At 33.4% G+C, this 14,360-nt stretch overlaps 1 protein-coding gene across 2 annotated transcripts; it reads left to right on the top strand.

Moving 5' to 3' along the window:
* The first annotated feature begins 461 nt into the window (after positions 1-461).
* On the top strand, positions 462-9,220 carry LOC140053988 (AFG1-like ATPase). Of its 2 annotated transcripts, XM_072098778.1 has the most exons (10): positions 469-594; positions 874-1,103; positions 1,696-1,864; positions 2,009-2,139; positions 2,265-2,423; positions 2,571-2,727; positions 3,170-3,270; positions 3,589-3,729; positions 3,853-3,969; positions 8,328-9,220. In XM_072098778.1, exons 1-10 carry the CDS (start codon positions 474-476, stop codon positions 8,469-8,471), a joined length of 1,470 nt encoding a protein of 489 aa, XP_071954879.1. In that variant the 5' UTR covers positions 469-473; the 3' UTR covers positions 8,472-9,220. The 2 variants fall into 2 exon arrangements, with proteins under 2 accessions (XP_071954880.1, XP_071954879.1); XM_072098779.1 differs by lacking the exon at positions 874-1,103 and having other exon boundaries at positions 462-594; positions 8,328-9,219.
* The last annotated feature ends 5,140 nt before the right edge of the window (positions 9,221-14,360 follow it).

Consider the following 14,360-nt stretch of genomic DNA (forward strand, 5'->3'; position numbering starts at 1 on the left):
GAGAAACTGGGTTGGCATTTATTAATATTTGCTTATATTTAATTAATAATTTATGAATTAATTTAAAATGGTTATGCAGTAGTAGTGGTAGAATGTTTTATGTTGCAAAGTTTTAATTTCAACATAATAGTACTGTAGTACTGTATTAAAAACAGATCTGTTATCAATGAAAACAAAAGTTAAATTTAAAAGAAGGAAAGGTGTTATTTAAGAATCATTGTAAATGATTTATTATTTGAGAATATGTAAATTATTTTATAATTAATGTTATTTTTTGTAATTGTGAAATTGTAATCTCTTTTGAAGGAGGTAATGTTATCCAGTATGTCGCCCTCTGCCGGAGGGTCGTCATACTGTAATCCGTTGGCAATTGCGCTTTTAAAACGCGTCACAACTCGCTCTACACGCACCTACACAAAATCGCCAAACAAAATAATTGTTTAGGTCAAAGGTTACAGCTGAAAAATCTTACGATGGCACCGGTCTCGCACGGATTTCTGATTTTAAGATTGTGTAATTCGTGCTATCGAAACAATCTCCTGTCACAATTGTCTCTAGGAAGTATTCCTAAAGGCTCATTCTATCGATATACATGTGTGTATAAGCCTGTTTTATTTGTAATGACATGCCCTACTCTAGGCCAGGCCTAGCCTCTAGTAGGGCCTAGATAGGCTAGGCCATATTATTAAGGCAGGGTTAGATAGGAGGTAGATACTAGTAGTAGGCGAATCAGAGACGTTTCGGCCCAGTCCCTAGTGGGCCCGAGACGTTTCGGCCAATTATTCTTTTTTTTTAAATGTACAGTACTGTATTTAATAATAATAAATATCAAATTATAAAATAATTATCAAATAACATTTATTCAAAAAAAAGGTATCAATAACCAGAGAAATAGTGCATCAACTTATAGCCGAAACTACACTTCAAAAAGCAATGAACAGCAGGGTAACTATTCCAATGGACCTCTTCAGGCTTATGATAATCTAGTAAATAGTGGAGAACTTAATGAAGACAGCCACCAAAGAGATACTGTAGCAAACTTACAGAAGTTACATAATACACTGCAGAGTTACCAACCAGTAAAACCAGGCTTATTTGAAAATGTTCGTTTTCAACGTTGAATAGATGATTTTCATGCTACGGAAGCCATCTTGCAAAGATGACGAAGAGTTGTGACCAGCCAGGCGTAAAAAAACAAAAATAAGATAGCATTTTCAGTGGAGAAAACAGCTTCCGTAAACGAAAATCATCTATTAAATTTTAAAACTCTTCTTCTTAATTATTATTAAAAAACACCATTTTGATAGCTTTATACTTTTCTTGGGGTCATTAGGCCAAAAGAAATGATGATTTTTTGCTAAGATGTAATGTTTTTGGTTCAATATAAACTATTTTAGTTAAAATTATTATGCAAAATTCATATTCTATTTGAAAGATAATCTTAATAGCTATCTATCAATACAATTTTAAATAAAATACATATAGTATTAAAAGTTATGATATGAGTTATTAAAGATATATTGTCCCCCTGAAAACATTTTTTTGTTTAACACTAATAGACTTGGACTAATAGAGGCGGCAATAAGACACCTTAACTAAGCTTCTTTTAGGCACTCAGCTTATTATTAATTTTAAAACTTAGATTTTTCTATCACAGTGAGTTAATTTTTTCTTTCTACCATTTATTAATGACAGCTTCAAATATTTGGGAAGCCCAAACCTAGACCAGGACCGAAAGGCTTGTACCTGTATGGAAGTGTTGGCACTGGGAAAACGATGCTTATGGACTTGTTTTATAAATATCTAGAGGGTGGTAACAAACGAAGGACGCATTTTGACTCCTTCATGTTAGAGGTTCATACAAGTAAGTTTATACTATAGGGATATAGGCATCATGATTGATTGATGTAATATTTACTATAAAAATTGCAAAGGAAACAAAGTAGTAGAATAGAATTATTATTATTATCTTATACTGTATAAAGGTATTACAATTATTTACACATAGGAATTCATGAGTTGAAGTTGAAACAGCCAAAAGGCAAGGATGCTCGTAAATCCAGAGGATTCGACCCCATTCCTCCGGTTGCCAGGGAGATCAGCGAGAGTACCTGGCTGCTATGCTTTGATGAATTTCAGGTAAATAATAATCATTTTAAATTTGCAGTTTGTGCACAGGAAAAGATGTTCTATTTGGAAATTAACATTTTTATAATTGGAATTTACTTTACTATTTTTTTTTTAAATACTTATTTTTCATTGAGGTTGTGGACATAGCAGATGCTATGATACTTAAATACCTATTCACAGAGTTATTTGCCAATGGTGTAGTTGTCGTGGCAACATCAAACAGAAAACCAGATGATTTGTACAAAAATGGGCTTCAGCGCAGTAATTTTTTACCTTTCATTAAAATTTTAAAGGTAATGTTTGTTTGCTTAGTAATTCTATATCAATAATCTAGTTTTCAACGTTTGTGAATATTTTAAACAATTTGGCTTTCATTTATCTAAAAGAATTCAAGATCTTAAATTTGAAACTGAATTTCCTTTTTTCTCTTTTATTTGTAGAGTCATTGTGAAGTTCTACAATTGGATTCTGGGATTGATTATCGGCAAGCCACCGATCTCCAAGACGACCAGGATACTTACTTTTCTAACACTACATGTGATGCAAACACTGTGATTGAACAAATATTTAAGAAATTGGCACTTAAAGAAGATGAAGGTATTAGATAGTGCTGTATTTACTCTAGTCATGGAGTTGGAGTTGTTGGTGGTTATGATGCTCGGTTACCAATCCAAGGGTCCTGGGTTCATGTCCTGTCATGTACGGATTTATCTAAATGACGATTTACAACTCCACTCCCAAAGACTTGTAATAAGAGTTTTATGTAGAGTATCTTTTGTGTATGTTTAGCAGGTGAACAGGATTGCCACCTCGATATTGAATTAATTTGCTTATGGTTATCCTTGGCAATTTAGCTAAATATAACAAATCACAGTAATTAGAATAAACTTAACACAAGATCCAATCTCAGAATCTTTGAATTTTATAGGCAGATGTTTAAAACACTGACAATTTTGTTTTAGATCAATTCTATCATTTCAGAAAATGCATATTTTTTTTCAATTTTGTTTACTTACTTTTAAAATTTTTGTATTATTAGTTATTCAACCACGACGTATTGTGCTTAGAGGCCGCTATCTCAATATTAAAACTACCTGTGGGCGTAATGCAATGTTCACTTTTAGGGAATTATGTGAGATGGTATGTAAATGTTGTATATTTACTTGAAATTCAACTTTTATTTTAGACAAACTGTCCTTATATGATACATATACAAATATTCTTTATGACACATGTTGTAATAACTTGCTATATAAGGATAATAAGGATTTCTGGTGGTTTAAATTTGGGGATATTCATCATCATTCAACGGTCCGCGGAAGTTTCTTGTATGCGCACTGTAAATTGCATGCTCTGTTGGGCGTCACACATTGCAGTGACGTCTGTTTCGAAAGCTCCCTGGTAACTAACATATGTAATATACTGTTCACCAAGTAATTGTATATTGTTTGTTTTCAGCCTGTGGGGGCAGCAGACTATTTAGCAATTGCCAATAACTTTGATACTGTTCTGATTAAGGATATACCTCAGATGTCAATGCGTACAAGAACGGCACTCAAAAGGTTTATTGTCATGATTGATAATTTTTATGACAATAAGGTAAGCAATAGGTATAGTAATATTTAAATAAATTCCTAGTTCCGGTAGCACCACCCTCCCCTTTTAAGTGAGAAAAATTGTAGTACTCATTCAAATACAATTAATGTTTATTATATTATCTAGGTGCGATTGATATGTGCTGCTGAAGTTCCAATGAACCAATTATTTATATTGAGTGATATTGGTCAGAAAGATGCTGATAACAGTAGGCTTCTTATGGATGACCTAGGTATCGAACAGGTGTGTATTAATTCATTTGACACTATCATCATCATCATTTATTTGAGTCAGCTTTCTCCCTCTTCCAAGGGGTTACTGACAGTCACTCATTCCAGGCTGCTACGCCATCTCTCCACTTCTTCCTGTCTTGCACATCATTTTCCTGCAAACCAACTTTCCTACTTTCTTTCTTTACCATATCTTTCTCTATCATCTTTGGCTGTTCTCTTTCTCTTATACCGCCAACTTCTAAATGCCAAGCTCTCTTTACTGGTTCATCTTTTCTTAGAATATGTCCCATCCATCTCAAGCTACACCTCATAACAACGTCCACAATTGTTTCACTCAGACCTAGACGTCCTCCTTTTGGCCAGCTTAACATCACACATCCTTCTTAAGCTCTATCTACACTATCAAATTGTATGTAATGTGATGTGCCCAACTGCTTATTAGTAGAGTAGAAATAAGGTTTCACCTCAAAAAAATTGCAACAAAAGGTATTTCAACGGATTTTGGTAGTATTAGGTGTACTAAACAACAGAAAAAAAGTCTCAAGAATTTCGACCCCCGGAAAGTGGTTTTTTTCAAGATGGCCGCCAAAATAGATAAAAAGTGAAAATGGCCATACCTCCTAAACTACTTGGTCTATTGATATAATTTTGGTATCAACATACTCAGAACATACATATTTATATTCGCTAATAGAACATTTTGGCCAAAATTGACCGGAAATACCATTTCTGACAATTTAACCTTTGACCTTGATATGTTGTATCTTGGTAACCACTGACCGTAGGGAAACAAATGATGGCTCAAATTGTTCAGAATGTACATATTTACATTTATTGTAATGAGACATTTTGTCAAAAAATGGTTAGAAGTAAAGGTTATTGACCTTTAACCTTTATGTATGTAGAATTTCCATATCTCGGCAACTATGTGTGGTAGAGATTTAAAATTGGGCTCTAAATACTGAGAATATACTTATTTATATTTACTCTAATGAAACAGTTTGACAGAAAATGACCAGAAACGACATGTTGGACCATTGACCTTGATATGCTATATTTCGATAATGACTGACTGAGATACACCATTTATGGCTCAATTTGTTCAGAATATAATTATAACTTTTAAATTTCTAATTACGGTATAGCAGCAATTGATTAGATATTGTGCATGTATTTAGTACGGCATCTTAAACAACTGTTCCAACTTCGTCTTCATCATCGTCATCAATCTTTCTATCTACGTTGTCCCATTCTTCTAGTTGACACACTCCACAAACTGAAGCACATGCCAATCCATAGCGTCTACAACGGCAACATACATCAAGTAGTTACAAAGGATGATTTTCAAAGTTCTTCTGGAGCAGCAGTTTCCATCGTCATTATTGGCACAAATGTTTTATTACAAACTTTCCATCCCCACTTGGTAGCATCCATGCTATTATCTTTCTATAGCCATTGCATGATTTGACTGACATTCTGTAGCAGATGACGTTGGTGGTAGTTGTTGAGGCTAGGTTTGATAAATGATTTACCCTCAACAACTTTTTTATTAAATAGCTTGCATCTGTAGCTATTCAGGGAATCCAGTGACTTCGCTCCAAAAAGAATAGACATGTCCTTCAGTTCAAACTCCTCGATAGTTTAAAGTTTCTGATGCGGTTGAGTGAAAATATCGGCACACATGTCATATTCTGGGTTACTTTCAATCAATTTATTAAATGCCGCTTTCTTGCCGATTCCGAAAATCCTAGACGTCGAATCACAACCAGTGAATGCATGCACTATGGGTAATGCAGTTCACATTTTATATCCTAAAACAGATTTTAATCTGAAGTACACTTCTCGGTTTGTTGTATTTACATGATACAGTAAAAGTACCAGTAAGTCCGTGTCTTCTCCAATCAAAGTTACTGTATTATGTTCAGAGACTTCAACTGTTGCCAGAGCAATGTCAACATCGGCATTGTTGTTTTAGTTTTTTTTTAACCATATTTAATGAGGGTGATCCACGCAGCTATTGCTGATCATTAGGGACCCTCAGAGGTTCACAAGACAAACATATACACAAGATGCTCTACAAAACAAAGTCTTATTACAAGTCTTTGGGAGTGGAGTAATTTGGTCCTTAGAAAAAATCCTGACATGTGACGGGACTTGAACTCAGGACCCTTGGAGTGGTAGCCAAGCATCATAACCATAACTCGTTGGCTGCATGTCGTACAGGACATTCTTTTTTCTGTAGCTCATATGAAAGCATGTTGATAAATTTGTGTTTGTTCTCATGCCTTGACAGGAATTCTTCTTTCTTTCCATCAAATTCAGTTAGGACAAATCTCTCTAGACGATGTAATGAAATATGAACTAAGTCCGTTTCCACCCTCACTCTTCGAAGCCAAAGACATCTTTAGGAAGGCAAATAAACCAATAAATTGATAGAAAGTAACCTAGAATATGACACTGATGTGTGCCGATATTTTCACTCAACCGCATCAGAAACTTCAAACTATCGAGGAGTTTGGATTAAAGGCCACGTCTATTCTTTTTGGAGCCAAGTCACTGGATTTCCTAAATAGCTACAGATGCAAGCTGTTTAATAAGAAAGTTGCTGAGGGTAAATAATTTATCAAACCTCAACAACTACTACCACCAACCTCATCTGCTACAAAATGTCACAGTCTTAGAGTATACTATCAAATCATGCAATGGATAAAGAAAGATAATACCATGGATGCTGCCAAGTTGGGGAAGTTTTTAATAAAACATTTGTGCCAATAATGACGATTGAAACTGCTGCTTCAGAAGAACTTTTGAAAATCATCCTTTGTAACTGTACTACTGGATGTAAAACTGTATGTTGCAGTGGTAGATGCTATGGATTGGCATGTGCTTCAGTTTGTTGAGTGAGTCAACTAGAAGAATGGAACAACGTAGATAGAGAGATTGATGACGATGATGAAGACGAAGTTGTTTAGGATGCCGTACTAAATACATGCACAATATCCAATCAACTGCTGCTATACCGTAAATAGAAATTTAAAATTATTATTATATTCGTTTTTGTTTACTTTTCCGGTTTTTTATTCACTATTATTATTAAGAATGTATACAGTATGTTCTGAACAATTTGAACTTGAACTCATATTCTAAATATAATATAATAAATGTAAAATATTACAGTTACTTGATTCCCAGGAAAGCTCTTAATTCCATGGGTAGATTAGACCATTACGAAATAAAATAATTATATTCTGAACAAATTGAGCCATAAATAGTGTATCTCAGTCAGTCATTATCGAAATATAGCATGTCAAGGTCAATGGTAAAAAAAATGTCGTTTCTGGTCATTTTTTGTCAAACTGTTTCATTAGAGTAAATATAAATAAGTATATTCTCAGTATTTAGAGCCCAATTTTAAATCTCTACCACACATAGTTGCCGAGATATGGAAATTCTACATAGATAAAGGTTAAAGGTCAATAACCTTTACTTCCAACCATTTTTTGACAAAATGTCTCATTACAATAAATGTAAATATGTACATTCTGAACAATTTGAGCCATCATTTGTTTCCCTACGGTCAGTTATTACCAAGATACAACATATCAAGGTCAAAGGTCAAATTGTCAGAAATGGTATTTCCGGTCAATTTTGGCCAAAATGTTCTATTATAGCGAATATAAATATGCATGTTCTGAGTATGTTGGTACCAAAATTATATCAATAGACCAAGTAGTTTAGGAGGTATGGCCATTTTCACTTTTTATCTATTTTGGCGGCCATCTTGAAAAAAACCACTTTCCGGGGGTCGAAATTCTTGAGACTTTTTTTCTGTTGTTTAGTAGACCCAATACTACCAAAATCCGTTGAAAAACCTTTTGTTGCAATTTTTTTGAGGTTGGCCCCTTTTTTTCATTAGTTCTACTCTACTATATATGGGCATGATGAAGTCATATCACTACCATATTTGGGCATATCACTACCATATGTAGGCACATCACACTTTTTTTTGTCAAAATTGTTTGATAGTGTATCATTGTCCTTTCTGTTCTTCTTAAAAGTCATTCTTCAGTTGTCTTTATGAGTTACCATGCAGCTTTCATGACCACAATTTCAATGGATTTCTATGTTTTAGAATTGGAACATTACACTGTCTAAAAATGCAGCAATAGTGTCAAAAATACATGTTTAAGTCGAGTAATTGTTCTAATTCTTGTTAGTTTTTGTTAGTTTTTATTTATCTTTTTTTGTATATCTCGGAGCAAACATATTGTTATGTATATTTTATCTGAAAATGAAAATAACTGGAATTTTCCACAGATGAATGAATGATGTCCTAAATAGTGATATAAAATACTTTTTTTTTATCAGCGTTCTGAGCTTAGCAAGGCTTCAATCTTCACCGGTGAAGAAGAGAAATTTGCGTGGGAACGAACTTATTCGCGCTTAATGGAGATGCAAACGGAAGCTTACTGGTTAAGCCGAGAACCTCAATCTAAGAGGGAAGATTTATGACGAATTTCTATTTGTAGAACTTTATAGGCTGTTTTTTGTTGTGCGCCCCCCCCCCCCCCAGTATGTGTAAACTCTAGAGTTTTGATAGGCAATGTGAAAGGGTTAACAATCTTCAATGATCCATTTGAATAGTGCTAGTGCTAATTTATTTCCATATGGATTAAAACGTTACTGTATCCAAAGAATTTATTTACATATAATTTAAACATTTACCTCAACATTGTTTTAAATGTGTTTGCGGTTGTAGTGGTAAAACCAATTATTTTTGAGTTGTTGTAATGTTCTTTAATGCAAAATAATACTATGTATTGTTTTATGTTGGCCAATTTTAGATTACAGTAATTTTTTAAATGTTAAGCAATATTATAACTAAAAATTTTATTATATATTGAATAAATTTGAAGTTTATTTACTGTTCTAGTAAAATGTACTACTGTGTTATCAAATTTGAAGAAATGGTAATCGTACTTTAAATGCACGGTTTTCAAAAACGTGTTCAAATGCTTCTAAAACGGCGCAACCTTGTATACACCCGTCTTGTTGCGTCTTCCATCCTATCATCTATGGCGTGCAATATGTGCAATACTGCAGTAATTGACAAAGGGATATCTTGACAACATATTTTCTCTTGATTGCAATGTATTTGTTTCGGAAATCGACAATTTAATTTAATTCTTTGGTTAATATGCTTACATTCACTATGCTGTATTAAATACAACTTCTAAATGAAACTTTTTCCTTTAGTTGCATTGTGAGAGAGTGTTGAATTTAATATTTTTAATGTGTAAATAAATATATCTGCAAACTAATTATGTGACGTCATAAATGTATTTTATGTGCGTCAGCCAATCGTCTCGCGCCAAAGTTTGGTATTGCGATACATGTACATAATGATCTATCACCCATCATATACGATATACGATCTTTGTTTTTTACTAAAAATCAACGAGTTCCACATTTGCGTTATCATCCGGTTTTTTAATGATTATGACATGCGCAGTACTTACTAGCATTCACGTACCTGGATCACCGTTACAAATATAAATGGCACTTCATTTAAAAACAAAACAACACAAAAAGGCAGATGTCCGTTTTAATCTAATGAAGAAATGAAAGTTAATTACCGTTGATCGATTCTTGACCCTCCCGGATGCTTAACTGTAACACTCAGTGGTCAAATCCCAAGAAAACTTGTAGTCGTGCTAAAAAGCGTGTGTATTTAAACAACTATGTTTCTATACCACTTTTTCCACTTCACCTTGTGGATAAATAACTTTTAACCGTCCTCTCCTGGTGGACAAAGTAAGCCTACTTATAACTGGCTTAAGTTTCTTAAAAGTATTGATCTGATGGTGTAATATTAATAAAGCTTTTCGAATAATTATCAAGTGTTATTAGTGATGATATCTTTAGAATTGTAATACTATAAATATAATTTCTTTAGAAATTAATATGAAAAAGAACAAGGTACTTGCATCATTTCTCCTTAACCGCTACTAGAAAAAAAAATCTATGACGTAAATCGGCTTATTAATTTCTAATAGTTATAGCGCCACCATACTTAAAACTTGTATAGAACTTTTACTTATGCATTAAATAATTTGTTTGTTTTTGTGTGTTTTTTTAAAAATTATTATATAACTTTGCGATTTGCCAGGTTAGGATAAAAGGTCAAGGTTAAGTTGCAGGATAATAAATATATAAAATAATTGAAAATCCCGATAGCGATGTTTCAAAATTAGTTTCTCACAACGTTGTATTTTATTTACCGGAGCTTTAACATTTTTTTTTCTGTAAGCAAACTCTTCTGAGATTTAAAGTACGATTGTTTTAATCGATAAATTAATGACAAATCCTTATCTTTGTAATATCAACAAAAATGCATCGTTAGAAAATCGTAAGTTGATTCGTTTCGAAATGTTATAGGTATTAAGTACGTACTATCGTTAACTCGCATCTATAATGTACAAAACAGCTTAAAGCGACAAATTAAAAATCTCTTTAAAATGTTAATTAATCACATAATACTTCAAATAAATATAATATTTAATGATTATTTAAATAATCCACCTGTATGTTGCATAATTAAACGTCAATTAACGAGGAGAAATACAAGCTTGTGACGTCTTAAATAATCAACGCGGAAACATATACAAAATGCTAGAGCTGTTCGCTTTAAACACCAAGACAAACATAATGTTCACATACACCCACGGAAACATTGGTGAGTCTATTAATGATAATTATGTAATAATCGTTTTAATAATATCATTTTGATATCATCAATAAAAGCGAAGTGAATTCGAGTATTTAAATTAATTCCTTTAAATCCTTATTGTACATTTTAAATGCGTCACGTAAGCCATGTTGATATATGTTTTAAGTTGAACAATTTAAATTTCACAGAATTGGATTACGTTTGAACCGTACCTTTAATTGACGTGATCATGACCGGCAGAGAGAAACACATTTCACCGTCTCCTATTTAAACTGACGCGCTTGTCTCTGATGACACGTGATGTTTACTATACTGTAAAACATGGAGAGGTCCACGACTGCACTATACAACATAACTTACTTTAAGTAAAAACTATCGTAAATATGAAACAATATAAATGTATTTAAACTATCAAATTGATATTAAATGTATAATTGCAATAAATTGGTCGGAAAGTAACAGTAAAATATACGATACTATAATTATATAAGCCATAATAAATGTATAAGCCATTGTTAAGCATCGTCACTCGTTAACACGTATATGATGACGCAATAAAACAATAATATAAAACTATATATTGTCTTAGTTATTCGTCATATAAAAGTTTAAAGAAACGAATTACACACGTTAGGCCTATAAAGACTTTTTTCAAACGCGTCAAAATGTCATTGAGAATTGGACCGCGCGGGGGCGGTGTGACGATATCCAGAGATGTTAGATAAGAAAGTTGACTTTTTAAATGACACAGTTTACTGCTAAAGTGCTCTAATGAGAGTCGTAATATGTTTGAATAATGCTATGTGTAGGCCCAGATTAACTAGCGTACATTGGTAATAACTATACAACCGATATCGCAACCCCCGTGTCTAGTCCGATGTCCTTTTTACGTAGGCCTAATCTTAAAGAATTCGAGCAAGACACAACACGTCTATGTATTTTTTAATTTAAAAAAATGTATTCTCAATATAAGAATTGTTAATTTAGTTTTACACCTGTAAAAAGTTTGATGTACCCAAATATGGTAGTGATATGCTCAAGTATGGTAGTGATATGACATCATCAAGTCCATACAATTATGGGCACATCACATTTTGTTTGTCACATACAGTTGTATAGTGTAGACAGAGCTTCAGAGAAATACTTTTCAAAATTCAAGTATATAATATGCATATAACCGCCGTGAACCCGATGCAATAAATTATAAAAGTGTTGATAACTAACTTAACGCGAGTTTGACGCGTGCCTATTAAGATGTTACAATATATACGCAATCTGTTTACTTTTTACAACGAAACTCACCAATTACAGGATAGATAAACTATAAATTATCATGCTTTAGGGAGTGGAGCCTTGCCAAGGGTCAGGATTGAACCCTGTACCTTGTGATTTGAAGGTAGGCATAAGTTTGCTGACACCAAGCTACAGCTCCATTTAAACGATTTCTTGTTGTAAACCCGTTCTACTTTTATTTATAGCGAATAATAGGGCAGATGTAGTAGAATAAGGTCATTTGTACTGTAAATGCAACCCTATCCTTTTCATTGACAATCGTCACATTGACTTAGTTATGTGGAGTACACACAACCCAATGCTAACCCAGGTGCTGTGGTATTAATTTTGTTAGTTTTAAAATTCTATTCACACGGGCACGTAGCTGACCCTACTGTCCGAAAACAAAAGAAGTCGTCAACATTAGAATTTACTTGTAGTTTTAAACCGTACTGAATTACCCATAATATCGATATCAATTCATTGTCAATGATACTTTATCCGTAAGCATAGATAAATCAATTTGTTATCCTGTTTATATCAAACAAACATGCAGTTGACGTGCGACGTGCGCGTACAAAAATGCATACAAGCAACAACCTTTGTACGCGTGAAATCCGCTGTGTGCGTCTTTGTCGTAATGGTGTAACAAAATTGACACTTTTTTTGTGACTGTAGTGACAGGACCAATCCGCAATCATTACAAAATATACCGTAGAGAAAATGTAATATTTTATATAAAAAGCATGCATTAGCCAAGAAAATGTAGTAGTGGTGCATAATTAGTACGGTGCTGTGGAACTGCAGAGAAAGAAAGAGACTCGTCCAAAGAAATTGGACCAATCACGAGCGATGTTGTGCGCAACTCGACGTCACTATGTTGCGTCCAAGAGGAACCAAGCTTACATCTCGTAATGAGGCTTTAATTTTAAGTTTGATGCTTATCGTGGAAGTGGGTGTCAACTCGTTGTTGAATGCGTGGTAAAACAAAGTAAACGGATCCTAATCTATAACGTTAGACCTACACAACCTAATTACCAGAATGTCGGTCTAACATACTGTACAGTAGCCATTGTAAATAATACAAAGCCCATAAGTGTAAACTCATATTAAACAATATTAACGATTATGAAAACACAGTGTTGTCCCTACGTGAGAAATCTCAGCGATTGTATATTTAACAAAAATCTATCGCGTATATTATTTGATAGCACTCTTGTTGTTAAAATGACGACGTATTGCCCTCATTGGCCTCGTTTAATATGATTGACATGCAAGCTTAAATGATTCCAAAATCTAAGGAGTCCATGGGGATTAAACCGAAGCAGAAAGTCAACTAACAGAAAATATCAAATAACGGAATAAAATGAAAACAAACAATATTATGATTTCTATAAATCGAACCACGTGATAAACTCAAACATTTTAAACATTAGAAGTTTTAATGTAACTTCGATTTTGATTTTCAAAGAAAGGAAAAACGTATTCTTTGGAATGAGCAAATTTGTGGTTTCTATTTTTATAATGACGTATATAAAGTGCGAAGTTATAAGTTATTGAACTTTATATCTTGTTCTTCCCTTGCAATTGTTCGTTTTCAGATTGTATGGTTTGTGTTTTTACAACAAAAGCCAGTCATCTCCGATCAAGAGGCATATAGGATAAAGGTATATTTACCGGCGAACGATAATACCCCGCGGGGTTGAAAGAACAATCCCGGCCTAGCTAAAATATGATATGTCTTTAGTAAACTTACAGTATAGTGTATACAATCACTTGTTAAGGTGGGCACAATAAACATAACATGGTATGGGATCAAAATGACTTGACTTTTAAGCCTTGCCATAGGCCTCGTGTGCTGTATATAGAAAACTAGAAGTTAATTGCCATACTTATGGCATTTCCCAACTTTTTGCTTTTTTTATATTCCAATTATAATAATAACATATTGTGGTAATTCCGGCCTGGATTAACCCTTTAATTGAAGTTATAACACTCTTTCAGATATAATTCAATGGATGAATAAAAATGATGGAATTGACGGGATTAATGGTGCCGTGAAGTGGGACTTGATCTTGGGGTTCAGTGTATGTGTTGGATAAACATAATTCAAGTTTCAATCTAAGCAGCTTTTGATATTGTCTCTAAATCCGATGAAGTGAGAAATAATATTCCATCAGAAGCAAAATCCTTCAGCTGAGCTTTCGTAAAGTCAACTTAAGATCGATCAAGATTGCTGTTTTTCTTTCAGCTCTTTTGTTCCCGTCAATATTTTCCAAGTAAACTCCTCCTAAACAAGTTTTATCTTAGGCTAATTAGCATACTAACTCTTGAGATGTTGTTATGTCGTCAGTGACACAACAACACAATGTTGCGCGTACGAAAAAATAAAATGGTGA

Source organism: Antedon mediterranea, chromosome 7 (genome assembly GCF_964355755.1).
Source record: "Antedon mediterranea chromosome 7, ecAntMedi1.1, whole genome shotgun sequence".
In the NCBI taxonomy this organism is placed as follows: Eukaryota; Metazoa; Echinodermata; class Crinoidea; order Comatulida; family Antedonidae; genus Antedon; species Antedon mediterranea.